This window comes from Odocoileus virginianus, chromosome 2, assembly GCF_023699985.2.
Source record: "Odocoileus virginianus isolate 20LAN1187 ecotype Illinois chromosome 2, Ovbor_1.2, whole genome shotgun sequence".
NCBI lineage: Eukaryota > Metazoa > Chordata > Mammalia > Artiodactyla > Cervidae > Odocoileus > Odocoileus virginianus.
In genome coordinates, this window is record NC_069675.1 from 4565096 (window position 1) to 4578281 (window position 13186).

The 13186-nt window shown below is 49.5% G+C and overlaps 2 protein-coding genes across 7 annotated transcripts in view; one reads left to right on the plus strand and one right to left on the minus strand.

Moving 5' to 3' along the window:
* Window positions 1-3882, plus strand: part of EIF5B (eukaryotic translation initiation factor 5B) — a 64761-nt gene extending 60879 nt beyond the window's left edge. For both annotated transcript variants that reach the window (XM_020904109.2, XM_020904110.2), the window contains exons 19-24: window positions 302-433; window positions 540-616; window positions 730-894; window positions 1666-1804; window positions 2946-3107; window positions 3418-3882. In XM_020904109.2, coding sequence (XP_020759768.2) covers window positions 302-433; window positions 540-616; window positions 730-894; window positions 1666-1804; window positions 2946-3107; window positions 3418-3525 — 783 coding nt within the window. In that variant the 3' untranslated portion in view covers window positions 3526-3882. The remainder of the gene's footprint in view (window positions 1-301; window positions 434-539; window positions 617-729; window positions 895-1665; window positions 1805-2945; window positions 3108-3417) is intronic.
* Window positions 3883-5053: 1171 nt separating this feature from the next.
* REV1 (REV1 DNA directed polymerase) overlaps window positions 5054-13186 on the minus strand; it is an 85053-nt gene continuing 76920 nt past the window's right edge. For 4 of the 5 annotated variants that reach the window (XM_070474859.1, XM_070474848.1, XM_070474851.1 and 1 more), the window contains 9 exons: window positions 10473-10575; window positions 9601-9766; window positions 9283-9485; window positions 8008-8241; window positions 7373-7493; window positions 6427-6647; window positions 6165-6321; window positions 5799-5901; window positions 5054-5462 (listed from right to left, as the gene is read on the minus strand). In XM_070474859.1, coding sequence (XP_070330960.1) covers window positions 5351-5462; window positions 5799-5901; window positions 6165-6321; window positions 6427-6647; window positions 7373-7493; window positions 8008-8241; window positions 9283-9485; window positions 9601-9766; window positions 10473-10575 — 1420 coding nt within the window. In that variant the 3' untranslated portion in view covers window positions 5054-5350. Of the gene's footprint in view, window positions 5463-5798; window positions 5902-6164; window positions 6322-6426; window positions 6648-7372; window positions 7494-8007; window positions 8242-9282; window positions 9486-9600; window positions 9767-10472; window positions 10576-13186 lie in introns of those variants that run through there. The other variant, XM_070474868.1, reaches the window with a different exon arrangement.

Genomic DNA, 13186 nt, shown 5'->3' on the forward strand with positions numbered 1-13186 from the left:
TACATCAGTACTTTTATCTTCCAGAAGATTATTATATCATTCCTCTCATCCATCTGCTTTATATCTACTCTGCCACGGTGGTGCAGAGGTATCACCCATCCCAACATTAGTCAGCCTAACAGCCCAGATCTGCACCCACGTCTCTTCTTCCCTTCCTGCACAAGTTTACCATGCCTTGCCCGCATTCAGCCTTGGGTTATATTTTCAGATGAACACTTAATCAAAAAGAGAAACAGTTTAATTCTAGGCTGCTGAGATAGTGGTGTATTTATAATCTTGTCAAATGTCGTTTCTTCTCAAGGATGAGCTGATCCATGAGTTAAAGCAGACACTGAATGCTATCAAATTAGAAGAGAAAGGTGTCTACGTCCAGGCCTCGACCCTGGGATCTCTGGAAGCTCTCCTTGAATTTCTGAAGACATCAGAAGTGCCCGTAAGTCATGGGGCTGACTCCCCAGGACTCAGTGGGAGGCGCTGTCTGGGGGAGCTGTCCCATCACCTGACACAGGCATCTGAACTGGGAAACCCCCTTTTTACAGTATGCAGGGATCAACATTGGGCCTGTCCACAAAAAAGATGTCATGAAGGCTTCGGTGATGCTGGAACATGACCCTCAGTAAGTCACTTCTCTGCGCTGAAGGCTTGCATGCTGCCTGTTTGATTGAGTAGGACTGTTGAGACACGGTCTGTATTTCATCAAATAATCCTTGATGTGTTTTAACCTTGCAGGTATGCAGTGATTTTGGCCTTCGATGTGAGAATTGAACGGGATGCGCAAGAAATGGCTGACAGTTTAGGAGTTAGAATTTTTAGTGCAGAAATTATTTATCATTTATTTGATGCCTTTACGAAATACAGACAAGACTACAAGAAACAGAAACAGGAAGAATTTAAGTAAGTTGGTAATTGTACCTACTTTGGATCTGTGCTAACACTGCTGATGACGTGACTGTCTGCAGCACCAGACCGCTGTGTGCGGGCAGCAGAAGCATGGCACTTGATCTCCTGGAGGCTGCGTCCTGCAGAGATGTGTTACCACAGATCAGGCCCACCTGAGACGCACAGTGTGTGAACCCACGCTCTCTGTAACGTTTCTGTTTGGTGTTTGGTTTTCCAGTCGGCAGACCTAGGTTGCATTAACGGGCTGAGGATGCATCTTGCTGGGGGTCCTCATCTGGGGTCGCGTGGACCAGTGTGAATGGGGAATTAGAAAGTGAAGGAGCCCCACTCTTCCAGCAAAGCTCCAAGGGCGACCCTGGCAGGTCCCTTCTCTTGGAGCTCAGGGAAGACGGGAGAAGCAGAGAACACGGGAGAAGCTGGGAGAAGCAGGGTAAAGCAAGGAAGGGCCTCAGGCAAGCTGAGGTTGACAGTGTGGCTGGGGAGGGGGCGGCGGGGTGAGAACAGCCCTGGCCATCAGGATGAGTGCTGGGGTGGAGGCACCAGTGACCTCGGGGAGAGCAGCGGGAAGCACGTGCAGAGAAGCGGGCAGCCCCCATAGTCCAGGCGGGATGTGAGTGGGGCTGGCCAGCAGGGCCTGAGTGGGGGCCAGCCTACCTGTTGCCCTCCCCTGAGGGGAGGTGACGTCTCATAGTCACCTGTGCTTGCTTTTTCATGCATCTTAAGTGATTCTGTAAGCTTAAAAATTCTTGGGTTTTATTCTTGTAGGCACATAGCAGTATTCCCCTGCAAGATAAAGATCCTCCCTCAGTTTATCTTCAATTCTCGGGATCCGATAGTGATGGGCGTGACTGTGGAAGCAGGGCAAGTGAAGCAGGGGACACCCATGTGCGTGCCCAGCAAAAATGTAAGTTCTGGGTGTACTTAGAAAAGTCTACTCTTAAAGCAGTTCTGGTAGTTCAGGAGTGACGACAGAAAACCCAGCAGAGCCTGTCCCTCCTTGCACGTTATTCCTCGGTGCCAGTTCCTGATCAGTGTCGATTCTCAGCTCCTGGTGTCAGTGCTTGAAGTAATGAAAGCTGCAGAATTATCAATCTTGATACTTCTGAGTCTGGGAGAAAATTCAGACTAGAATAATGAACACTCATTCATCTTTCCTCTGGATTAGCGTCACACCTAAGGAAAAGTAACATTGAGTAAAACCCTGTAATTCACAGTTCTCATTCACACTTCACCAATAATGCCCAAAATGTCTTTGGTCATGTTGTTTGCTGATCCGGCCCAGGGCTCCGTCCAGATGTGCGGGGTCTGGTTATTAGCGCTTCGATCTCAATCAGGAACAGCCCGTCATCCTTTTTGAAGAGTCCAGACCAGCAGTTTCACAGAGGGCTCCTCAGCTTGGATTTGTCTGGTGGTTCCCATGTGACTGGGTGCAGGTTACAGTGACTGGGAACCCAGGCCACTCAGCATCTCCATCGGGGACAGGTTTGCCCCACTTAGCACTCACTGTCCTCCCCTGGGCAGTGTTTATGCCTTCTCCCCATCCCGGACTTTGCTTCAGGCATCTTGTACACAAGGGTTTGTCTCCCTTGGTACCCCAGTTATCCGGTGTTTGGTCCTCGTGTGCTTGCCCGTGGCACTTGGAGCCTTCTCCCCCTTGCTGGTGCACTAAGGTGCCCCAGGAGGCCTGGCTCCCGAGTGGGCGGGGCCCTGCCGTCCTCTGCGCACCGTGACTCAACTGCTCCTCGGGGTCATCGCTCCTCCGCCGTCTCAGTGGGCTGAGCTGGACACTTCCTGGCAGCAGGGGCCGCTGGTGTGGCTTTAGCCAGACTAGACTCCCGTGTTCACTCGTGTTTTCCTGGGTAGGGATCCAGGCAGCAGCGTGGTGCTGTGGCTGAGGGCAGCTGGCTCGGCGCCCACCCCACGTGGGCTCCTGCCCCTCAGCCCAGGCTTGATTCTGTCCCCCCTCCTCCGGCAGCTGTCACGCAGAGGGCAGGGCAGAGACAACTCAGTGCCTCCGCTCACGCCGCAGTTTCTGTTCTTTACAGTTTGTTGACATTGGAATAGTAACGAGTATTGAAGTCAACCATAAACAAGTGGATGTTGCGAAAAAAGGACAAGAAGTCTGTGTCAAAATAGAACCCATCCCTGGCGAATCTCCCAAAATGTACGGACGCCATTTTGAAGCTACAGACATTCTCGTCAGTAAGGTAAGCCGCTCACTCAGCAGTTAAGGGAGGGGGCTCTCAGCTCTTCCGATGACTTTACTCGGGAGCGGAGGGCGGATGTTTAGAACCTGAAGGGACTGGATTCTTCATTAAGGCTTGGCCTGGCGTCCAGCCTCCTCAGAGCACCCGCTGGAACATCTAGGTTGGGTCCCCTCTGCCCGACTGGCCGAGCAGAGTCGGGGACACTGGGCCTCTGCCTTGGTTAAGTTCCGCCTGAGCTTTCTTGGTGACGACAGCGCCCGGCACCCGTTTGTGACGTGGTTTTGTTTACTGTCTGCCTTGGGCCTTGCAGATCAGCCGGCAGTCCATCGACGCCCTCAAAGACTGGTTCAGAGACGAGATGCAGAAGAGTGACTGGCAGCTTATTGTGGAGCTGAAGAAAGTGTTTGAGATCATCTAAGTTTTCCACCCGGGGCAGGAATTGGAGTCAGCTTAATATTATGTGATAATATCACCAAGAAAAACACGAAATGGACCTGTCGGAACACTGATTGACCTTAAGTATAGAAGAAAAAACTAGGTGTATAAAATGTTTTCCATGAGAAACCAAGAAACTACACTGGTTTGACAGTGGTCGATACACGTCCCCACAGCTCCGACGTGCCTGTTCACTCGCCCACGCCCTCCCCAGCCCCTCTCTACTGGCTGCTGTTTTAAAGTCTGCCCTTCCTTCCCCAAATTTGGATTTTTATTACAGATCTAAAGCTCTTTCAATTTTATACTGATTAAATCAGTACTGCAGTATTTGATTAACCAAGCTTCTGCAGATTTTGTGATTCTTGGGACTTTTTTGAGGTAAGAAACACGTCTTTATTTATGCATATCCTTCCCAGTGATTCTTCTCCCAGTGTTCTTCTGCCATATGCCCTTAGGAATTTTTTAAAATAGAAAATTAGGCTTTCTTGATATTTCTTTATCTGCTTTGTGTGAAATCACAGTGTCAAGCATCGCCGGCTTGTTTGGTCATGAGAGTCCACAGTTCTCAGCACCGTCCGCAATTCCAAGAAAGAACCCAGAGGCTGCCTGCAAGCACCGCTGGGCTCCCTTCCTGTCAGCATAGTTGCTCTCCCACGTCTCCTCCTGGTATAGCACGTTCTCTCAAGGACAGGAACTGTCTGATTAACTGTCTGATTAACATGAGGGGTTTTTATCCATCAGTCTGGGTATGTTTTGTCCTAGCAGGTTCTATCATCAGACAATCAGTAGGGTGTTGATCAACTGTCTGGACTTTGTAACAGCTTAGAAATACTGAGACATAACAGTTTCTTCATATTAGTAATTTGGTGGTAGCTAGTCCCCTAAGGTTTTCCTGAAGAATATGGGAAGTGGGTCCCTGAGATAAGCAGTCTTAGCATCAGACTAGTACCTGACTACCTTCTATAGCACAGTGTTGAATGAAGTCAGTGTGGGTGTTGGATAGCAGGTGTTCCCAAGTATTCACTGGCATAGAATTATAAACTATATTTTTAAAGTATTAATAACATATAGCATAGACGAATACTTTTATATACATTTGAAAATCTGTACCATTCATTCTTCATCATTATTGAAGTTTCTCAAGGGCCAGTAGAGGCAAAGAGAAAACCTCTAAACCATCTGGGGGACATAATTTTCCCAGGAAAAACTTAGTCTTCATTGTGTGTGTGTTCTAATTCAGAATATGTAAATTCCTCCGCTTGGAAGAAGTAAAGAAGATTTTCTTAACATGGTCCTGTGTTGGTGCTTTGGGTTAGGATTGAGTGAGTGAGTGCACGCTTTCTTTACCCTTGCTTGGTTGGCACAAGCAGAACGCCAGTCAGGGCTCTCAGGGATTTATTTCAGAGCTTAGCATGGAGCCTGTAACTGTCCGGCTGGGAGGGTTTCAGCCTCTTTAAGTAGTATAGTTCAGGATTTGCTTCCTAAAGGATTCACAAAAAGGAGCCTGTACAAAATATACATACAGTTCTTTATTAAACAACTGTAAACACTTCACTGTAAAAATCCATAAAACTTTATAAACAAACATTTTGTAAATAGAATCTATGCTACAGTAAAAGAACACAATTATTTACATGCAATACTGACAAATTTGGCACTTACTGAAAAGAAATGTACAAAAACACTTGGCTTAAAAAGAAATTTAAAATTATAAAACTCAGAGCATTACTATCATGCACTTTGCAAATACCTCACAAGCACTTATGGCACAGCTAGTGGAGAGCGCCAGGCTCCCTGGTAATTCATCTTCATGTGACTTTTAGTGTGCTTCCGTACGTTTGCTGTAAAACCACCTGAACATTGTCGAGAATAAAGTCAAATGCCATATTCCAAACCGACTCCACCGACTGCTGCATCAGCCTACAGGCAGGAGAGGAGAGGTTAGCGTATATATACATAAAGGTTAGGAGCTTTAACATCTTCAGTATAAACACTCAAAAGGGTACTTTCATGGTTTGACTTACATTTGAGAGGAGGAACAATCTCGTTTTGACCCCTTTTACTCCCCAGTCAACATTAGCTGGTGGGTGTTCAAAATGAACTTAGCGCGCTCACATGAGTAACTCTGAGGAGCACAGTTAACCTAAACCTAAGTGATGCCCAGAAGGAGTGCAGCCTGCTTGCGCCCCCTGCCACCTTCCCCCGCCCCACGAGCCATGGTGACAGACGTGTTGGTAAAAGCGCTGAGTAGTTTACCTTTTCATGTATTTTATAACGAGGTCCAATTTTTCTAAATCCTTTTCCTCTATTAGATCAGTGCAGTATCTTACAACTTGCAGAATGTCTTCCTCCATCGGATCTAGAGCAGGGAGAGCGCGTGTGAGGACCAGCTTGTCCTTCTGAAGGGGAAGGCTGCACTCAGTGGGGACGGTGGGGAGACCTCGCCCCGGGGGGCTGTAGTGAGCGAGGCTGCAGAGCCAACCCCACAGTGCAGACGGCGGGGAGGTGAGTGTCAGAGGCTGGCTTACAGACCTCGGAAACGAGTCCCTCCCTCTAGCCGAGGTCATGCTCTGCACGCCTGCGAGGCTGGCACATCTCAGGACCAACACCAGTGCCACCAACCTGAGATGGTGGTGATCCACTCTCGGAGCAAGGTCTTCACGTCACTGAACTCCACGGCTCCAGCCAGGTTGGGCGCAGGGGGCCTGACACTTGTGGACACGTCAGGCTGCAACCCAGAAAGGCCAGCAACACCTGAAGTGGAAGCAGAGAGTTCTCCCTGTTAAGAAAACAAATGATAACAAGTGCTGGATTTACATAACATCCGGTACAGGAGGAGCTGATGAAGGAAGGGGTCAAAGTTTAAAAAGTGTAGAACAGTTACCAGAGGTTTCTCTGATGTGGAACCTTCCTGTTTTAGAAACCCATCAATGAGCTTCTGGGGACTTGTGCAGGCCCCTGGCTGGGTCTTCGCCGGGCTGTTAACCAGCGTGGTTTTCAGAGGGCTCTGAATCTTTCTTTGGGGGCTGAGGGGACTTTTTTTCTTGTTTCTTTTCTTGTCTTTCGCCGCTGCTGGTTTTAGCTGCAGTAACGGGTTCTTTGGCACTAGAGGAAGATGGATGTAGGACCCTCAACAAACATGCCAGAAGGGAGAGCACCGCAAGTCCCTTTTCTGCACGCGCAGCCCTGCACACAGGCGTGGGCCCAGCCTGAGGGCGGCTGCTGACAACAGCCCCAGTTCCTAGGGTTTGCTCAGCCAGGTGCTCATGGCCTCTGCTTATCTCTCTGGGGGCGCTTACAGGAGTCAATGGAAACGGGTGAACTACTTCCAACAGTTCAGCAGCAGTATTATTGTTTTCATTTTAACAACTTCTTATTGAAATGACTTCTGACCAGAAACTTAATGCCTTTTGTTGTTGGAATGGAATGTTACTGGCCAGAGGTATTTCAGTGTTCACTTACATAACAAATCACTCACTGCAAAAATCCCCAGGTCAGTGAGGTGTTAAATGTGGTGTTTGTGATGCATGTTCAGAAAACCTTCAGATTCTGTGTTTTAAAAGCTATATCCCTACAAGGAGCAGTCTCAACAGATAACATAATTCAGAAGATTTCCGGGTGGTATCTTGTTCATATGTAAGAAGTTCCAGGTGCGAGTCTGCCTGGGACTCTGCAGCCTCCCCTGGACCACGGGCTAGTCCCTAGTCCTGTCTGAGGTGCGGAGCACAAACAGGACTGAGCGAATGCCCCAGGCCCTCACACCCGCCAACCCAACCACACGCTCACTTCTCCCAGCCTCACTGCTGGCCCGGGAAACCTGCACAGCTCACCGGGGGCGCCGGCCGGCTGCTGGGGAGGGGCGTGCTCGCCCTGACGCTGCCTTTGATCGTAAGCTGCTCTCAGCTCCTTCTGAAGCTCCACAGGAAGAGCCGCGAACACCTCTGGATCCACCTGGCGGAAAGGAGAAGGTTCAGTCAGACCTGGGCTGGCCATAGGCAACTGGTTTATGTTCTTCACTAAGTATTTCAAATCATACTTTTCTGATCTGTATGAATTCTTAATAGGTCCTCACTATCAAAGCTCATTAAATTCTCACAAAGTTTTAGGCTGAGAATAAGGAATACAACTTTGAATGTGAACTGATGAACAAAAACAACCAGGGCAAGAAGCATTAGTAGAAAAAGGGGAGCAAAATGCAAGAAAACAGGTGTGTATGTAATGCGCCTGAAACCTCAAACCCTGACTGCTGTTGTCCCTGGTGCTGAGGGGGCCCAGGAACAGCAGACTGTTCTTTGGGGGGAGCTCTGGGCACCCCCACACCAGAGCCTCCCTCCTCTCCGCCCTGGTGTCCTGGCTGCTCTGTCAAGTGTCTGTCCCGAGGGTGATGTGGAGACAGGCCGCCCTCCTCCCACGGGGGCCAGAGGAGAAGAGAAGTGCTTGGGGCTGGACGGCCGCAGACACTCACCTGGGAAAACGCCGGAAGGGCTATTACATTAATCCCCGTGTCGCTGTTAGGGTCCTGAGGGGCCGGTATCTGCAGCAGCACAGTCCCCACGGGTTGTGGCAGGATCCCTGTGCTGCAGCCGTTGACGGGCTCTCTCCTCCGCTCGCCCGGCGGCTCCGCCTGCTGCACCGCGCACGCCTGCTCCACCTGTTCCCGGAGGTCGGGCGGGAGAGCCTCCAGGACAGAGCGATCAATCTGTGAGAGCAGACAGATGCTCAGAGACCACGTCTCCTCTGGACACGGGGCAGCAAACGCGACGTACAGGTGCCCGGCTAGCAAGGCCACCCCCAGACAGACCAGCTTCTGGAATGTCTGGGATTTTGGCCACTGACGCCCGGCTCGTCCGACATGGACTCTGGAGATGACCAGTGCGGGCCCCTGGCTGGTTCCCAGGGTCAGCTCTGCCCCACCTCTTCGCCGGACATCCTGCTCAGGGGCGGTCCTAGACCTTCCCTGGAAGCAGCCAGAGCCCAAGGCACATAGGCATTTCTGGGATAGGTCAGGAGTCAGAGGTTTGAGTTTCAGACAGGAGACTGCCTGCCTCACATCTATTTGACAGCAGCAACCTAGAAAAAAAGGATTCTAGAAGCTTAACTCCGCTCCAGCCTACACACCAGAACCCCTGCCCATCCGAGACATCCTCAGGAACATGACTGCAGACACTGGGCAGGCCAGGCTGCCGTGCTGGGAGCCACTCCTCGGGGAACTCACCAGAAACCCGTGCCCTCCCCTGGCCCAGTCACACCCCCTTTCCCTGGCCTCACAGCCCCCACTGCTCAGGGGAACAGAGAAAATGGATTTCCCCAACAGAGCTTCCAAACAGCAAACACACCAATAGCATATCCTGCTTACAGCCCACATCAGCTGAGTGAATAGATTGTGTGAGGAAAACCATTCACCCTACAGAGCGAGCTGCTTGCCAGGGCTGCAAGAAAAACCTCTGACAAGGCCTCTGGAGCAAAGCGGTGCTGTTGACCAGGGTGAGTCACCACGATTACGTCTGGTGGCTGCTGATGGCGACAGTTCAGGAACTGGCTTTCATCTGTGCTACATGACCTGCAAAAGCGGCAGGCCTCCACGGAAGCACTCTTGCCTCTCGGCTGTTTCTCACTTGAGTGAGCAACTGAATCCTCCCCGACAGGTAGCCCTTTCTTGGCCATTATTGGTAAAGAAAACTTGCATTCTTGCCGTAAAGCTACTCGGGCTGACCTCACGTCTACAACTCTGAGTACCCACCTGGGAAGGCGACGGGACCTCGATGCTCAGGTTGAGTCTTGACTTGAAGCTGACGGGAGAATGCAGCCCGTTCCACTTGCTGGCACACTCGGCTTTGCTGGTAGTGACAGGCGCGGCGCCCGACGTCAGGTGTGTAGGCAGAGATGGCACAGTGCAAGATCGAGAGGCAGGTGGCACTTCCAGATCCACAGCAGCCAGAAATACTGGAAATACAGGAGATGTCATAAAATAGCTTCTTCACGCACAGAAGGCCTTGTTACTCACGTAACTCAGCGTCAGGGTGCTGAGCGTCGGGTGGAGCCCGCCGGCAGCACTGACCTTGTGCGGGCTCCTCTTCGGGGGGCTGCCTCGCCCGCTGGGCCTGCAGGAGCTCCAGGACTGAGGGGGCCCCGCCTGAACTGTGGCTGGGCTGGGCTGCTGGGCGGCTGAGGCATGCGGGAGGGTTTGGATTCGTTGGAACCAACTGATTCACGTGAATCCCAACCTGGAACCAGAATGAAACAGGTTTCTAGGAAGAAAGGTTAAGTGAAAAGTATTTAAACAGCCTTTTATATCATTTATTCCAAAACTACTTCTGCAGTAGCTGGTGAGCAGTTAAGAGTTCAACAAAATTTCACTAGGGGGGCAGTCTCCTTGCAGCCCTACTTCATCTATCATTTTTGGGGGGGCAGGGAGTGGGTGCACTGCAGCGAAGTGCAAGGAAGCAGCCCCACCCTGGGAGCACTCATTCAGTTACTCCAGTGCTCAGGGGTGTGTGTGTCAGGGGGACTCAGCACCACTACGGACGTTTCAGTCCTTCCACAGAGCCCACACCATGCCACTAACTACGCTTTACTCACACGTGTGTGCACACACAACCTACAAAGGTTAACCTTTAAGAAAATTGAGGTTTTTTCATCTAGATGCCCTCTCACCATCTGTTCCAAAGGTATCTTCACCTGCCTGGGGTAAAGTCTCCCTGCTAGGTCATCAGACCTCAGAGCAAATTTCTGACAAAAAAGGACCTCAGAGGTCAGAACATTTGCAGCCTCACAGTCCCCCCGGCCCTCAGCAGTCCCTGACTGTTTAACAGAAAAACGCTTTGAAAATTCAAGACCATGAGTGGGTGAAACCCTACACCGCACCACGAGCACCCTCAGATGAACCCTCAAGTAAGAAAAATGTTCCAGTTTAGGGTTTTACCTACTCACCCCTCGCATATCAGAGATGTTGAGTTTCATCGCATGAAACATGTTCAGTGCGGCCGTGCCAATTAGTTTTGCACTGTCTGTTGCCTGGTCAAGAGTCACGGTCCTGCAAGTGATAGAATCAACTCTTTTGAAGAACAAAAGCTACATTCCATATGTGTTCCCTAGTATGTAAGTGGTACAGAACTGTTTTAAAAGATTAAAGTTGTAAAGAAAGTTATCGAAAGCTTTAAGTAAATGGGATCCTTAAAAAGGAAGGTGTGTCTTCCTTCAGTGAAGCCAATAATGTGAAATCCATTATGCTGGCAACAAGGGGGAAAAGAAAAATCAAGAACACTGGGACTTTCAGAGACCTGGTCAACTAAAAATACGCGGAGAAAACTGTCTCAGAGAAACTGTATTTTAATGTATATTTAATATCAGCATATTGTGCTGCTTCTAAACCATGAGTCTAAGTACAACGATATAGACTGCAACAGAGCTTTTAGGTTGCAAGACTATCTATGCTGACTTACGGTTACTACTCAAGAGAGAGAGATGACTCCTGGATTCTCCTGACTGTTTTCAACACGTGAACATGCCCAACATAACTGTCCTTTTCTCCCAGAGGGTCTCCTAAGTGGACACAGAATGTGTGGACAGCTCTGATAAAGGAAGTGTGGTGACTCCCTGTCTAAAACCCAGACTAGATTATACAATTCTTACATCTAAAGACTCCTCAAGGAGGACCAGAGAATGTGCCAGCATTGGTGGTGGTGGTTTAGTTGCTAAGTCGTGTGACTCTTGCAACCCCACAGCCTGCCTGGCTCCACTGTCCATGGGATTCTCCAGGCAAGAACACTGGAGTGGGTTGCCATTTCCTTCTCCAGGGGATCTTCCCAACACAGGCAAAGAACCCAGGTCTCCTGCATTGCAGGCAGACTCTTTAACAAGTGAGCTACGAGGGAACTGTGCCAGCATTATTAGGTGCCAAAAACTACATTTACTCTTGATTTTTTCCATACCACGAATACATCATGTTCTTATTTAGGAAAGTCCCTATTTCTTTAAGGAAACCCATTTGCAAAAAATTTCCACTGATTACCTCATGGTAATCTTAAGTGTATTTCACACAAATCAATAGAGAATAACTTAAAAGCAAGATTTTCAGGGGACTGTGGTGGTTTAAACATGTTTATTTTCTTTCCAAAACAACACTAAAACAGACTTGAAATTCTTTCCGAATGGTATAAACTCTTGAATACAGAAAGCAAATCAGTAAGTGGTAAGTTACCAAATGCCTGTTAAATGTGTAAAGCAAGGCACCCACTTTGAGAGAAGCCAGTTTACAGTACAGAACCTCGGAAGAGCCCAGCTGTCAGAGGTATGTGTGCGGGGGGTGCCTCCTTCCCTGACAGTTTCCCAGAGACGGGGATGGTGACACAGAAGCTACAGACTGGGGCACAGCGAGGAGGAGCAAGGCCCCTCTGCAGCACAGGACACCCCCCGAACCCTTCCTGAGCATCCAGAACACCAGCTGCATGGCCCACCTTCTCGCCCACCCAGGGCTGCACGCTCCCAGGAAGGGTGGCAGATACCGCCCCACCTGGTGAGTGACCGAAGACACGGCCCTCCATCGGTTCTCCCTGGCTGCGTGTCCTACTGAGTCCAGAGGCTCCCATGTTTCAGCAGTTCACTTACAGATGGCCAACAGCTATCAGGTAAATGCCTGAAGAAAATCTCTATTATAAGACAGCAACCGAAACTGGAATAAAAGGAACTTAAGAAACAGACTGATATTGGGACTAGAAGAATCTTCAGGAGGTAAGAGAAATTCTCTGTGAAGGGATACTATAAATACTTAAGGTCCAAAGAATAAATTTAAAAACGCAAAATGTTAGTAGAAATGAAAAATTTAGTTAATAGAGATGAAAAGTTAAAATCCACTGACAAAGTACGGGGCACAAAGACAAATGAAGACCGCTCCAGGACCCCGGTGATAACGAGGCAATCGGGGCAACCGCACCCCGAGAAGACGGTAGCAATGGAGCCTTTCCATGTCTGAGGGAGGACAGCTGCTGGTCATGTCTTGACCGCCGAGTAAGAGCAGAGACGGCTGTAACCCATGAATTCTTGCTCAAGCTCTGAGCAGACCAGGGGCCCAGGGAAACGGATCCACACAGAAAAAGGACATCTCACAACTCCCAATTGTTCAGCAACTCTTAAAACGAATTCCGGTTGGAGTAGCAGGCTGGGCTGCCCCGAGGCAGGCCTCTAAGAAAAGACGTCAAAACCAGTAACGGACCTGCTGATGTGCTGAAACAGAGTCACACTGGAAGGGAGTTTGGGGGGTACACTCAGTGGTAAATTCACAAAACAGCAAAACCAGATGCTCAGTAACTCGAGGAGAAACCATCAAAAGGAAAGAGCATGTCAGCCTAGTGGACAGTGTGGGGTATATACAGTATACGTATGTCCTAACAGTAGAACACTGGATGGACTGAACAAAACCCACCAACTCTAGCAGGGGCAAAAGAAATACACATGCGAACAGCAAGAGGCAACGGAAGAAAGCGATCCGCCCTCTCCTACTGCACAGCCAGCTGACATTTTGGAAAACTATGGATGTGAGCATCAGAAGAAATGACAAAAGAACAACGGTGCTCGAAACCAGGGAGAAGAAAGGGGCAAGGGGCAGAAGAAGCTGTTATTTGACCTCTGCAATTAATCACTTTTAA